Below are 15,873 nucleotides of genomic sequence, written 5' to 3'. Positions count from 1 at the left end.
GAATGACTGCCATCACCATTTGTGACCTCCTGGCCTGACATTTCCCTCACTCTAGCATGACTATAAAGCCAGGGATCACCCCTGGGTTAGAGAAGAGTGTAGACGGTCATATTGAGAGCAGGATGAGGAACATGCCAATGATGATGTGCTAGCCTAGTGAAGCTGCAGTATAGGTTAGATTGCATGCTAAAAAACAAAAGCAGCATGAATATATGGAGATAAATGGTCTCACAACTAGCGGATCAGTTCAGACCTGCCACATCTAGTCCTGAATGGTGGTGGGCAACTAAACAGCCAACAGGTGAAAGAGGTTCCAAGCACGTTCCCATCCTGATCAATAGCAAGGCCTTAAAATGTGTGCGTTTTAAAAAATTGGTGGAAGTATTTGCAACCATAAGGACTCTGAAGGTGAGGTTAGAATGGGTGTTCTTGACACCAAGGCAGCATTTGACCAATGTGGCATCAAAGTGCCATTATTTGAAGTCAATGGGCATCACACTGCAGTCATTAGAGTCAAACCTTGGGCAAAAGGAAGTGGTTCTGGTTATTGGAGATTGACCATCTCTGTCTCAGGAGATCACAGCAGAGGTTGCTCTGGGGGGTGTTCAAGGCACAGCCATGGACACCCAACTTCCATTTGCAAATTTTCTGTCACAAAGAAGCCCATACATGCATATAGCAAGGCCTAGAGAAGATTCAGGAATGGCCTGATAAATGAAAAGTAATATTAGTGTAACAGAATTGTTAGGCAATGGCTAACAGAGAGCATCTAATAATCTACCCTCTACATTCAATGCCATTTTGATCACAGAGCCCCTCGCCATCAGCGTCTTTTGGGGGGTGGGGGTGGCGGTGGCAGTCATTTATCTACACCAACCACATAAATCCTGTAGCTATAAGAACAATTCAGAGGCAGGGTAATGCAGCCAATGACTCACTTCCTGACACTCCTAAGCCATTCTAGCATTTACCACCTACAAATCAGAACTGTAATGGATTACTTTCTACTTGTCGGGATGATTGCAGCACTAACAGCCCCACAAAAAATTGACATAATCAAATCAAATCAAAATTTAATTATCATTCAGACCATACATGGATATAGTCGAAAAAGACAGCATTCCTCTGGGGCCCAAGTGCATAATATACGTTCAAAATAGCAAGAGAGAGAGAAACACATATTGTTACACAAGAGAACACAAGAGCCTGAGTAACATGCAACTTGATGGTACAGTTCCTGGCGATCCAGCCTGTCCTTCTCCCAGTTGAACACTGGAGAAAAGCACCGATGGGAGAGGCCGGCTCCAAAATGAGCACAGACTTCATGCTACACCTCCTTCAGCATTGTCTCACCTGGACTGCAGCATCAGGCAAGCCCACTTGAGGTCTAGAGCTCGCTACAACCGAGGCCACGCTACTGCCTCATCACCTGTCTCACCACCAAACAAGGAAACAGGCCTGCAGCACCTCACATTATCAGTGTTCAACAGGGTCTTGTGATTGCATGAGAAAGGTCCAAGACAGTCACTCGTGGTTACACGGAACACTGCTTTGGTGCACCAACAACGATGTCTTTGAGTAGCAGGCAGCAGTGCAGTCTGCTCCTCTGAACTTTCTCCAGCCTGACTGCCGGCTTCTCCTTTTCCCACCCGGCTGCTGGCCTCTCCTTCTCCAACGCGCTTACTGTCTTCTCCTTCTCCTGGCCGACCCCCAGCTCCTCCTTCTCCTGGCCGACCCCCAGCTCCTCCTTCTCCTGGCCGACCCCCAGCTAGTCTTTCTCCTGGCCGACCCCCAGCTTCTCCTTCTCCTAGCCGACCCCCAGCTCCTCCTTCTCCTGGCCGACCCCCAGCTAGTCTTTCTCCTGGCCGACCTCCAGCTTCTCCTTCTCCTGGCCGACCCCCAGCTTCTCCTTCTCCTGGCTGACCCCCAGCTCCTCCTTCTCCTGGCCGACCCCCAGCTTCTCCTTCTCCTGGCCGACCCCCAGCTCCTCCTTCTCCTGGCCGACCCCCAGCTCCTCCTTCTCCTGGCCGACCTCCAGCTTCTCCTTCTCCTGGCCGACCCCCAGCTCCTCCTTCTCCTGGCCGACCCCCAGCTTCTCCTTCTCCTGGCCGACCCCCAGCTAGTCTTTCTCCTGGCCGACCCCCAGCTAGTCCTTCTCCTGGCCAACCCCCAGCTCCTCCTTCTCCTGGCCGACCCCCAGCTAGTCTTTCTCCTGGCCGACCTCCAGCTCCTCCTTCTCCTGGATGACCACCAGCTAGTCCTTCTCCTGGATGACCACCAGCTAGTCCTTCTCCTGGATGACCACCAGCTAGTCCTTCTCCTGGCCGACCCCCAGCTTCTCCTTCTCCTGGATGACCACCAGCTAGTCCTTCTCCTGGATGACCACCAGCTAGTCCTTCTCCTGGATGACCACCAGCTAGTCCTTCTCCTGGATGACCACCAGCTCCTCCTTCTCCTGGATGACCACCAGCTAGTCCTTCTCCTGGATGACCACCAGCTTCTCCTTCTCCTGGATGACCACCAGCTTCTCCTTCTCCTGGATGACCACCAGCTTCTCCTTCTCCTGGACGACCTCCAGCTACTCCTTCTCCTGGATGACCACCAGCTAGTCCTTCTCCTGGATGACCCCCAGCTTCTCCTTCTCCTGGATGACCACCAGCTCCTCCTTCTCCTGGATGACCACCAGCTCCTCCTTCTCCTGGCCGACCTCCAGCTTCTCCTTCTCCTGGATGACCACCAGCTCCTCCTTCTCCTGGATGACCACCAGCTCCTCCTTCTCCTGGCCGACCCCCAGCTCCTCCTTCTCCTGGATGACCACCAGCTTCTCCTTCTCCTGGACGACCTCCAGCTTCTCCTTCTCCTGGCCGACCCCCAGCTCCTCCTTCTCCTGGATGACCACCAGCTTCTCCTTCTCCTGGATGACCACCAGCTACTCCTTCTCCTGGATGACCACCAGCTAGTCCTTCTCCTGGCCGACCCCCAGCTTCTCCTTCTCCTGGATGACCACCAGCTCCTCCTTCTCCTGGATGACCACCAGCTCCTCCTTCTCCTGGATGACCACCAGCTCCTCCTTCTCTCAGCAGAGCGTCAGCTTCTCCTTTTCCGACTCATCTGCTGGCTCCTTTGACACCCCGGGCAGCAGCTCCGAACAATGAACACACGAGTGATGTGGTAGACCTACTGTAGCGGAGTACAGTATAGTCTTACAATCATACAAAACACATTTTCAAAAGTGCACCTTTGGTTGGACCCCGAGAGGAAATGAGGGGAAAATAGCCTCCACCCCGGAACCATCTATCACTTTAAACATAAGTTCCCACCGCTGCTGGCACACGGTGCACCGTGGCTGTTCTGACAGCACCTCCCAAACCTCTAACCTCAGTCACCAAGGGTTTGGGAACAGCAGCTCCTCAACATCACACACCATCCTAATTTGGAAAAACATCACGTCTTTCATTGGTATTAAATCTAAATCCTGGAACTCTTCCCTGTGCCTTTGCCACTAAAATGGCCAGCCTCCCCTCCCCCCCCCCCCACCCCCCACCCCACCGCCCCGACACACTACAAGAGAAAATTCACCAGTGGTTCAAGCGGTGCTTCACCACCTTCTTCTCAGGGGCAATAAAGGAATGATAATAAATTTCAAACAAGAGAAAATCTGCAGATGCTGGAAATCAAAGCAACACACACAAAATGCTGGAGGAACTCAACAGGTCAGGCACGATCTATGGAAAAGGGTGAACAGTTGACATTCCGGACCAAGATCCTTCATCTGAACTGATGACGTTTGCTGGCCCGAAATATTGACTGATTCCTCTAGGACGATAAATTTGTCTTGTCTGCGATGTCCAGATCCTGGAAGTGAATGAAAATAAAATTTCTGACTTGCCCCATTATCAGTTTTTTGTTTGATGATGCTGCAGTGAAGTTGGGTCCTTGTTGCAGCTGATCATTCATTGTTGCCCTTAGCTCCCTCACACCATCCCTACCACACCCCGTAGATCGGTGCTGTCTGCTGTAATCACAGAGAGAAGACATCGCACACCTTTAATTTGATCTACAAGAGCAAGCAGAATGAGCACAGATATCCTGCAAACTTTCCCAAAGGATGGGGATTTGATGACTGCATTGACCTGAACACTTCCTGCCAGTACTGCCTGGTTGTGCCTCCGGGGCAAGGAGTGGGGGTATTTCATACCACTTATGTACAATAAACATGAGGGACTGTTCGTAACCAGCCAGTCAAGTTGCTCAGACGTACCTCCTCCCACTCCTGTCATTGCAGGATTTACTCATTCAGTATCAACATTCCCCAGAAACGTGTTGTTTATACTTTTTCTTCCCTCTTCAAGGGGTGGCTTCAGAGACCAGCTGCTGAGTTACTTGTGACAACCATAACATCTCGCCACACAGCAGTAAGAAATACCAAGAACTGGCAATGTTCATTTAAATATGATGAACCTGCAGGGAAGCCCAGCAATACTTACCATGCAGTTAAACAACTTTTATTAACAAGTCTTTCACAACGAGCATGAAGTCAGTTCCAGAGTTGAGTACCAAGTTTAGGATGTTTTTGTAATAACTGACCTCTATGTGGAATCTGGCTGTTCCTTTAATGGCTACTTATGGTGATTGTTGTCAGACCAAAACTGCGATGGACTGTTGGACAAGCACTGAGTGGAATGGGTATTCATGTTGGGGAGAGCTGTTGGGAGGGTTTAAACTAACTTGGCAGCGGGGGTTGGAACCAGAGTGAAGAGACTCAGGACACGATGGATGATTAACAAGTAAAGATAGCGTGCAGTCAGATTGTCAGGAAGGGCAAGCAGGTGATGGGACTTAGTTGCAGCCTACAAGCTGAGTAGCGTATCATTAGGGATGCAGAATCAGAAAGGATAGCAAATTCAGTATTCAAGGTGTTGTATCTAAATGCCCGGAGTTATAAGAAGTAAGGTGGATGATCTTGTTGCACTATTGCAGACTGCCAGGTATGACGTTGTAGCCATCACTGAATCGTGGCTGAAGGATGGTTGTAGTTGGCAGCTGAATGTCCAAGGTTACACATTATATCGGAGAGATATGAAGGTAGGCAGAGGAGGTGGTGTGGCTCTGCTGGTAAAGAATGGCATCAAATCAGTAGAAAGATGTGACATAGGATCGGAAGATGTTGAATCCTTGTGGGTTCAGTTAAAAAACTGCAAGGGTAAAAGGGCATTGTTGGCAGTTATATACAGGCCTCCCGACAGTGGCTGGGAGGTAGACCACAGGTTACAACTGAAAATAGAAAAGGCGAGTCAAAAGGCCAATGTTATGGTAGTCATGGGAGATTTTAACATACAGGTCGATTGGGAAAATCACGTTGGTAATGGATCTCAAGAGAGTGAGTTTGTAGAATGCCAAGAGATAGCCTTTTAGAGCAGTTTGTCGTTGAGCCTATTAGGGGATCAGCTATATTGAATTGGGTGTTATGTAATGAACCGGAGGCGATTAGGAGCTGAAGGTAAAAGAACCCTTGGGAACCAGTGATGACAATATGATTGGGTTCAGCTTGAAATTTGATAGGGAGAACATAAAGTCTGATGTAGCAGTATTTCAGTGGAGTAAAGGAAATTACAGTAGTATGAGAGAGGAGTTGGTCAAAGTAAATTGGAAGGAGCCGCTGGCCGGGATGTCATCAGGGCAGCAATGATGTGCGTTTCTGGGAAAAATGAGGAAGGTTCAGGACATGTGTATTCCAAAAATGAAGAAATACTCAAATTGTAAGATAGTACAACCGTGGCTGTCAAGGGAAGTCAAAGCTATTGTAAAAGCAAAAGAAAGGGAATACAACAAAGCAAATATAGCAAAGATAGAAGATTGTGAAGTTTTTAAAAGCCTGCAGAGAACAGTTAGAAGAATCACTAGAAGGGAAAAGATGAAATATGAAAGCAAGCTAGCAAACAATATCAGAGTGAATAGTAAAAAGTTTCTTCAAGTATGTTAAAAATAAAAGAGAAATGCGAATGGATATATGACCACTAGAAAGTGAGGCAAGAGAAATAATAATAGGGGACAAGGAAATGGCTGATGAACTGAGTATTTTGTGTCAGTCTTCACTGTGGATGACACTAGCAGCATGGCTGATGTTGTGGTGTGTGAAGGAAGAGAAGTGGGTGCAATTACTGTTACAAGAGAGAAGGTGCTCAAAAAGTTGAAAGACCTAAAGGTACATAAGTCACCCAGACCAGAGGAACTGCACCCTAGGGTTCTGAAACAGATAGCATTAGAGATTGTGGTGGCATTGGAAATGATCTTTCAAAGATCACTGGACTCTGGCATGGTGCCAGAGGACTGGAAAATTGCAAATGTCACTGCACTCTTTAAGAAAGGAGGAAGGCAGCAGAAAGGAAATTTTAGACCAGTTAGCCTGACCTCAGTGGTTGGGAAGATGTTGGAGTCAATTGTTAAGGATGAGGTGATGGAATACATGGTGACACAGGACAAGATAGTACAAAGTCAGCATGGTTTCCTTCAGGGAAATTCCTGCCTGATGAACCTGTTGTAATTCTTTCAGGAGATTACTAGGATGGATAAATGCAGTAGATGTTGTATATTTGGACTTTCTGGAGGTCTTTGGCAAGGTGCCACCCATGAGGCTGCTTACCTTTACCATGGTATTATGGGAAAGTTACTCACATGGTTAGAGAATTGGCTGATTGGTAGGAGGCAGCGAGTGGGAATAAAAAGATTCTTTTCTGGTTGCGGCCAGTGACTAGTGGTGTTCCGCAGTGTCGGTGTTGGGACCACTATTTTTTATGCTGTATATAAATGATTTTGGTAATGGAATAGATGGCTTTGTTACCAAGTTTGCAGATGATACGAAGATTGGTGGAGGGGCAGGTAGTGTTGAGGAAACAGATAAAATGCAAAAGGATGGGCAAGAAAGTAGCAAATGAAATACAATGTTGGAAAATGCATGGTCATATAGTTGGTAGTAGAAGTACATGTGCAGACTATTTTCTAAATGGGGAGAACATCCAACAATCTGAGATACAAAGGGATTTGGGAGCCCTTTTGCAGAACACCCTGAAGGTTAACTTGCAGGCTGAGTTGGTGGTGAGGAGGGCAAATGCCATGTTAGCATTCATTTCAATAGGTCTGGAATACAAGAGCAAGGATTTAATACTGAGGCTTTATAAGGCACTGCTGAGACCTCACCTTGAGTATTGTGAACAGTTTTGGGCCCCTCATCTTCGAAAAGATGTGCTGGAATTGGAGAGGGTCCAGAGGAGGTTCACAAGGATGATTTCAGGAATGAAAGGGTTACCATATGAGAAACGTTTGAAGGCGCTGGGTCTATGCTAGCTGGAATTCAGAAGAATGAAGGAGGATCTCATTGAAATCTTTCGAATGTTGAAAGGCCTGGACAAGGTAGATGTGGAAAGGATGTTTCCCATGGTGAAATGGCATAATGATTATCACCCCCCCCCCGCATGAAATGCAACAAGAACATCGGCCCCCAAGTACCCCTTTCCCCACACGATAATGAAGTTTAAATCAGCAAATGGAGTCAAACATCGGCTTCCAGCACCCTCCACAGCCTTCTTGCTTTGATGCCAGTGTTCGCTGCCCCCCAGAAATCTCTCAGAGACAGCAAAGCACTTTGACATCGTATACCAAACTTCAGTCACCAATCTTAATGTCATCTGTTATGCTTCAGTGGCAATTTTATGCAATAGCACCCCTGTGTGAAGCCTCTGGGATGTTTCGTTCAGATGGTATGTAAATGCAATGATGTTGTAGTTGTGCAGAAATTACTGTAAAGGCCGCCTGTGGTTAAAATGCCCATCTAATGTACATAGAACCCTATGTATGATCAAGCTCCCTTCAGATTATTAAATTTAAAAGTCCAACATATATCCATACATATGTTTGTTCCTACAAGCAACAGACGAGCTCTAAACATGTGAAGTTCTGCAGAGGCTGTAAATCTTGAGCAACACACATGGAGTGCTGGAGGAACACAGCAAATCAGGCAGCATCTAGGGACGGAATAAACAGTTGACGTCCCTCTCTCTCTCTGCTTGTGGTAATTGTTCCTTTTTATCAATCTTATGTGTTTTTGATGCCATTCATTACATTACTTCTAGGTATATTTACCATTTCTAGTGCTTTTTGTGTATTTTCCAAATTATGGACAAAATTGGCTTATGGACTTTTGTACAAACAGAGCCCATTCCCAGCCTGGAAGTTGTCTCTATAATCTGGTATCAGTTATTTCAAAGCGCTTTGCATCAGCTATTTATCCCACTCTCCTCAGATATTATCTATCTAATGCAGTTTTAGTTAGTGATCGGATAATTTGCCAAGTCCTAGGTCCATCTCAACACTGTGAGAGACAAACCAGGATGATGATTTTCCAACCTTTCTAGCCCTCCATGAGAAGAATTATTTGTCAATTTCCAAACCCTCTGCCCTTTCTCTTGGCCCTTGGGTGCATAGAGACAATGTCACTTCTGAACTATGAACAAAATTCATACAGCTGTACAATTAGCAAAGGCAGGATTAAATTGGTTGCTTTACAAAAGCAGAGTTTGTTGAGGAAAACTCAACAAAATTTGAAAGTAATTCTGATAGAAAGATTTTTCTTCCACGTCCTCAGTTGTGACATGGTGGAACACTGTTGGTGGGGAGGCAGTTTGTCATTGACTCATTTAAAACTGATTTCCACACTGAGATATCTGGTCTCAGAAGAGAGACTGTACAAAGTACTGGAATTATCCTCATGCCATGAACCTAAAACTGACCTATGTTTGTGTTCTATTCTGTCTGTCATCTTCGCCATCCTAACCACCCTCCAGGGTTTTGGTGTTTCCAAGAGTCCTGGAATCATGAAGAACAAAACAGACTCAAATAAGTTAACACTAACCATCAAACACTCACTAGTCATATGTTATCCATTCCACTCTCTCTGCACTCACTTTGGCTTAAGCCATTCCACCTTTTCAAATTTCACTTCTCTCATGGTTTGACCAAACTTACAGTTGCCTGTCCTAATATTTTCTGAGTTTTTCTGAGCCCTGAGTTTTTATAAAGCACTGAAGATGTGCATGTTGGTGATCTATTACTCTGTCTGGAAATGAACACCCTGGCATACTTGGTGACAATAAGGTTGGGCTAATCTGTTACCACTAAGTTGTCCACTGTATCTCACTGTCAGGACCGTATCTGGGAGTATCCAGTGTGATGACTTTGACCCACATCAGGCCATGGGTCAAGTGCTTTGATTGGTAGAAATATAGTCCCACTACACTGATTAACACCAGCTTCCAAGAGACAATCTGCAGTTGCTGGAAATCCAATCAACACACATAAAATTCTAGGGAATCTCAGCAGGCCAGGCAGCATCTATGGAGAAGAGTACAGTCAAAGGACCTCGGCCTGAAATGTTGACTGTACTCTTTTCCTGCTGAGCTCCCCCAGCATGTGATTAACACCTACTTCCTGCAGTCCGAGGGCAAGTTCTCTTGCTTGGCTCTGCAGCCTGTATTCCTAGGAATCAAGTCCCAAAGCTATGCTACATTTTGTAAACTGCTGGAGATTTCAGGTCAGATTCTGGGAACAATATGAAAGACACAGCTAAGGAGGAACGTGTAAAATCTGAGTGAATATATACTGAAGGCAAGAAAAGCAAAGGGCTTCCTTCTAATTATATATTACTGATTCAGATAATCATAGCTCTTGCCATCTTTAGGTATCACTCACAGCAGTGGAGCTCATTCACCGATCATTGAAATGAAATGTAAAATCAAAACTCTAGTTGGACAGGGGATGTATCATTTGTACTTCAGCGTGAGAACAGGTGAGGAGTCACAGGTCCGGGAAGGGAGAAGCCACAGCACACACAAAAAAAAAATCAGTCACAAAATTACAATCAAACAATCCTAAACTTGTGATGGGAACATTCCGTTCTGTGGGCCAAGGCATATGGAGCTGTTCTTAAAGCAGCGTGGAGATGGGGGAGGGGATTAGGTTAGGGAGCTCCACTGGGATAATTGCAGCTTCTGAAAGGAAATTAAATTTAGCTAAGACCCAAGGATAAGTTTCACTGCCATGCCATCAGTCTGTGCAAACGGGATTAAATATCGAATCCAAAGGTGGACCAGTCCGTAATACTTGACCACCTTTTTTACCAGCTGATCTAGTTCACGTAATAGTATTACTGTATTGAAGTACTGAATGATTACAGGACCATTTGTGTAAATGACTCCTAGCCAACTGCATTACAATTAAAATGAAGAAAGTCCAAATCAAAGGCAGAGAAGCAAAAATCTCTTTGCCCTGATGAAGTGCTTATGATAAAGAATAAACAACACGAACTGGGTCAGAAAGTAATTTTGTGTTTCTTCAATAATTTAGGCACTGCACAGACAGCAATCCCAGTCTGCGAAGGAGAGTTCACCCCCTCGAGAGGAGAAAGGCACTCAGCCACAAGCTGCTGCTGAGGATAACTGTGCCAAAAAACCCAGGTCACGTACTAAGATCTCCGTGGAGGCATTGGGCATCCTTCAGAGCTTCATCCATGACGTGGGCCTGTACCCTGACCAAGAGGCTATCCAGACCCTTTCTGCCCAGCTGGATTTGCCCAAGCACACCATTATCAAATTTTTTCAGAACCAGCGATACCATGTTAAGCATCATGGTAAATTAAAAGAGCACTTGGGAACCACAATAGATGTTGCGGAATATAAGGATGAAGAGTTGCTCACAGAGCCTGAGGAGAACGACAGTGAGGAAGGTTCTGAGATGTACTCCATGGAGGCGGGAGAGGAAAACCTCAGCAAAACCAAAGCCAAACCTCCAGAGCTCGACCAGAAATAATGTGAAACACCCACAAATGCATACCTACATAAAAGCTTGTTGACAATTCAATGTGCAGCTTTGCGTTATGCATTAAGTGCATTTGATGTACGACAGTATTCAATATGCAGGTGTAATCTAATGTTGCCTTGGTGAGGAATTTCAGAAATAATTTTTTTTCCACAGACGTTTTGAGTCTTACAGACTGGGAAAGATTAAACTAACTCCAAAGTTTGTTCACTAACTTAATCCTGCACTAAGACTTAAATAAAGGAACACTGGGGTCAAATTGGAAAAGAACACTTTCTCAGAACTTGCCTAGGACAAATCTCTCCATACAAAAGTTCTCTGATTTTCATTGAAATGTAAAATGAAGATTTACCTAGATTTGTCCTCAGAATCACTTTATGATGAATTGTTTTGGCTCAAGCAAAGCTGTCTGCAAAGGGGGTGTGGTGACTTTAAGCTTTTGTAATTCCTATTTATTTTCTCAGTTTGTTCTGATTTTTTTTTAACTTGGCTGCCTGTCACATGACCATAAAATATTTGGGGTTTGAACTTTTCTCAAGAAGAGGAAAACACCACTGCCAAAAGAGAAAACAAAATCAGCAAACACAAAATATATCTTTGGAACATGGTTAATTTTACAGATTTGTTGTTCGGTGCTGTGTGAATCTGGTAGCTGTATCATTTGCACCAAGTATTATATTTTGTCAAAAGAGGGATGTGTGGATTTCAGTAATGCCCAGGGACACTGCAGTTCGAATCAGAATGGAGATATGTGCAAATAGGATTGAAGTAACCACATGAGTTAATCAGGAAAAAGAAAAACATTAATAAATAGGGCATTGATTAGATAATAATAATCAATTGCACAATAATTAGTTTGAGACTTGCTGGTTTTGGAGAGATGTTTTAATGCATATAGACTAATATGTAAAACCTCCATATTGTAGTCTATATGCTTGGTGCATGGTTGTGAATGAACTATTTCCAAAGTTAAAAAAACAGTAGGACATTAAGAATGTTTAGTTCATTTCATAGCCAACATGTTCATCATAATTGCCCTCTGTTACCTTAAAGCAATGCTTTTGGATTGGTGCAGAATTGATTAAGTGATTCCAAGATTCAAATTCTGAATTCATTCAGTCGAGAGATTTGTCTTCCCCTGCTTTGTCCTTGTCTCTGTCAGGTCAGTCTGTCTGTCCGTCTCTCTGTTTCTCTCATACATGCACACCCTTTTTTTTACCACTTCCCAGTGTGGTCAAAGGCAGAAAACGCTTCTTCACATTTTTTTTCCTGTCGGCAGTACCATTGGGGGCAGATATTGCTCAATTCATCACACCGTCCACTTACCTGACGTCAATCAGCAACACCACATTTAAAGGTTCCTGTCATCCTCCCACTGTGTGCCTCACACCACAGTGCCCAACTTGGATGCTCCATCAGCCACTCTCTGTGTAGGGAACACCATCCAAAACACATAACACAGTGTGCACAGTGTGGAAGAAACTGCATTTAGAACAGCTGTTACCACAGGTCTGATGTCACCAGTATTCTCCTTCAGGTGTCCCACTCCACAATCTCTTCGGATAGACAAGCACCATGACATAACCATGTCCCCCTCACTTTACATAGCCGAGAACTGCCAGTCGTTGGTATAAGACAAGGAAGAGAGTGATAGCAAAGGGAGAACATCACTTACTGTCGTATCCACAGCCACCAGCACAGTGGGGTTAACCTGGAGGTTAACTTTGAGGTAGGATCTGCCTTGGTTCTGTTACACAGGGTGTGTCCTGCAACCGGGGCAGAGCAAAGGGAAGCCCAGCTGCCGGCCTGCACGTGACCTGAAGGTGCAATCTGCAGCCACGTTGCTGACACCGTGAAGTGGTCGGGGTCAAGCCGCTCTTCGCCATCCCTGCTACGCTCGCGAGGGGAGCAGTGCATGGTAGCACCCTGTCGGGCAAAAGCATGAGATGCAAAGCATGTGCTCAGGAGGTGCTATATAGCTTCCCTGCATGTATAAATCTATTTGGTAGGTTTAGTGTGTTTATTTGTGCATTGTATCGAAATGCGGCCAGTTACAGAAGGAAAGATGTGGGACGGTTGATGAATGGCAACTAGTCATTGCATTATCCGGAGACGCGGTTCAATCGAGTTGTCCCCGTCTGCATTGGTTCCTCCCGCTCCTTCTCCCAATTGCTACGTTGCTGCTGGCGAAGCCTGCGGCTGCAGCACAACAAGACTGCACAGCCTGCACGGACTGAGACACTTGGCTGCGAGTGTCACAGGGCTCTGCAGGCGATGCAAGGGGTGCCACTGTGTGGAAAGGGTCAGCTTTTAGCAACATTCCTGTGGCAGTGTAGCTCACTTGTGTACTCGCTGCCCACATGCATGTGGGCCGGGCTTCAAAGCCTTTAGCAGAAAGCCCTGGGTTTGGCTTGGGTCAGGCAGGCCCAAGAGGATACCAAACATTAGCTGCATTGCCTGCTACCGAACACTGGGGAAAGGTTATCCCTCCTGGATGTGGTGCACTTCAGAGCAGACAGGTGTACAGTACATCTATGTAAGTGTACCTCAAGGCCATGTTCTCTGCTTTGTGATTCCTGGATAGGAAAAGTCCTGACACCTTCCTCCCACCAACCTTCACCACCTCTCCCTTGCTCTCTCGCTATGCAATGAGAGCAGCAACAGAGTCCTTCCACAGCAGTTGACATCAGACTGAGAGGTGTTGCGAATGTCTCCAACTCTGGCCTGAAAGGGATGCAACGCAAGTCTGTTAGCGGTCCTGTTGACCTCAGTGGCTTCTGGGGAAGTACCCGCAGACATGCACTGCAAATTGGGGTTATGGCCTGAACAAGTGGCAGGTTCCAATGAGAATGAGAATTTTCTGCATGGTCCACGTAGCAGATTTAGTCCGAGAGTACAATGGGGAGGTATGGTCTCCTCTTCAGCACCCATTCTGTCTCCCTTCTTTAGCAGCTTGCTAACTCTGCACTGTATGCTCTGTGTACATTCTCCCCATCATGAATCATCATGAAGAAGGCAATGTTTTGGCCCTGGGAGCTACTGATTTATGTTGTGGCCTAAAGCCAGCCCGCCAGAGCCTGCCAAACTGCTCCCTGTGGACTTCAATTACTTTCGAGAACTCTTAAGAGGACCAAACACTTGTAAAATAATCGGGGGAAAGATCAGCCAGCAATACATTTGCAAGGATTTCAAGATGACTTAGATAGAACTGATGAGCAACCTTCCTGCTGCTGAATATCAGCTCAGTTGTTTGAGGCTAGATGTAGGTGTGAGCTGGACTGTCAGCTCTGGATGGAAGCAAAACTGATTTTGCCACGAGCCTGCAGCAGGAACCACCTACTGCCCTCTCATATAACCTCTGTCATTGACTTGTGTGACAAACTTGAGTGTGAGCACTGGGTGCCGTATATATGAATGTACGCCATACCAGACCATCCAAACAAAAAGCTTAATGAGGTCACAGTCTGCAGTACTTTTGTTTAAATTGACAGTTTATTAAACAAAAAAAAATTAAAATATGTGCAAAGAGGAACATTTATGCATTCATCTTTCCTTATTAACATTCCCTAACCCAATCCACTGCCTACTGCCAGCAGGAAAGAGATGTAGTGAATGCCATGCCCTTGAATGCTGGTAACCGCTGATACCATGCAACACCTCTAAAGAAAGCAACAGCAGTCTCTCCTGCTATAAAGCAAAACCAAAACCTGAAGGTGCTGGAAATCTAAAATCGAAACAGAAAACCCTGGAGATAGCCAGCAAGCCAGGCAGCCACTTTGAGGGAGAAACAGATTAATGGCCTTGAATCAGAATTCAGGTCTTTGATCCTCTGCCTCTGTCTTTAGCTATGCTACCAGATCTACATTTCTCCCCAATGTTTTCAACATGTTGGAAGTGTTAACAACGTTCCTGTTTTTTATCTTAAGGTATATTTAATTTCAACAGAACTTCAGATATGATGTGACTTTTATTAAATGAACTGCTAGAAATAATAAATTTCAAATGGGAAGACAAAACGATCACCTACTTTGACATGGAGTGGAACCCAAGCTAATTTATCTCAGGATTGCCAACAGGAGACTTGATCTTAAGCAGCAGTGAATTTATTCAGGGATGAACAGATGTTAATGGATATAGGCTAGCACAGTAGAAGAAGCTGCTCTCATACAGATCTTTATCTTTAACAGACATGATCACAGAAGAACTGCCGCTGTGGTAAATAGACTAATAATTAGCATTTCTCTTTTTATGTGTAGTTTATTGTGACATGAGAGTTCCCAAACCCAATTACATCTGCTAACTTTGTACAAACTGTTCCATTAATAAGGACACTTTGTTTTGTAATATTTTAACCAAAATATGTACTGGAAATTGTCGATGCTAAGTCTTGCCTATTCAGTTTTGTTGTACTGCAAGAAGTGCAGTGATTTTAAGTGAATCTGTGGGCATTTTAGCCTATAGTCTTGCCAGATTTTAAAAGTACAATGCATATACGTATGTCTATTTATTCATCACCTGTCATATATTATCTATTTGAAAACAAACTTTCTTTCATAGTGCCTCGTCAGAAAGCACAAATTTCTGCCTTTGGTGAAATGAAGAATAATTGTGTTTTTGCATTATTGACAATGTGAATATAAAATTAACATATTGTAAATGTTCTTTTTCATGTGAATCAACTTCTTATCTGCATTATCACAAAGTGATAATTATTTTTAAGTTATGTGCATTGTTAACCCATTAGATCCTTTGTTGTTGAAATAAATGGCATCCAATAAATACATCTAAATTTGTCAAGTAATGCTCAATACTTGTCTCTTTATACTATATTCCCTATAAGCAGCATTTAACAAAATAATCCCCCCCATTAAATGTATGCTAGTTCTCCCCTTCAAGTTCCTTAGTAAATATTTTCTGCTAATAATTAAAAAAACCCACAAATTACCCCATGTCAGGAAACTTTTGGAGTCCATATGTCCACAGATGATATATGTAATAAAAGAC

At 44.7% G+C, this 15,873-nt stretch overlaps 1 protein-coding gene across 16 annotated transcripts in view; it reads left to right on the top strand.

Annotated features, from left to right (window-relative positions):
- The window catches only part of LOC132392708 (DNA-binding protein SATB2-like), a 229,258-nt gene extending 213,606 nt beyond the window's left edge, over positions 1-15,652 (top strand). For 15 of the 16 annotated variants that reach the window (XM_059966975.1, XM_059966970.1, XM_059966971.1 and 12 more), the window contains one exon: positions 10,399-15,652. In XM_059966975.1, the coding sequence (XP_059822958.1) occupies positions 10,399-10,860 (462 nt within the window). In that variant the 3' untranslated portion in view covers positions 10,861-15,652. The remainder of the gene's footprint in view (positions 1-10,398) is intronic. The other variant, XR_009511631.1, reaches the window with a different exon arrangement.
- Positions 15,653-15,873: the final 221 nt, after the last annotated feature.

The sequence above is a fragment of the Hypanus sabinus genome, chromosome 4 (assembly GCF_030144855.1).
Source record: "Hypanus sabinus isolate sHypSab1 chromosome 4, sHypSab1.hap1, whole genome shotgun sequence".
Classification (NCBI taxonomy): Eukaryota; Metazoa; Chordata; class Chondrichthyes; order Myliobatiformes; family Dasyatidae; genus Hypanus; species Hypanus sabinus.
This window is presented reverse-complemented; position numbering and strand designations above follow the sequence as displayed.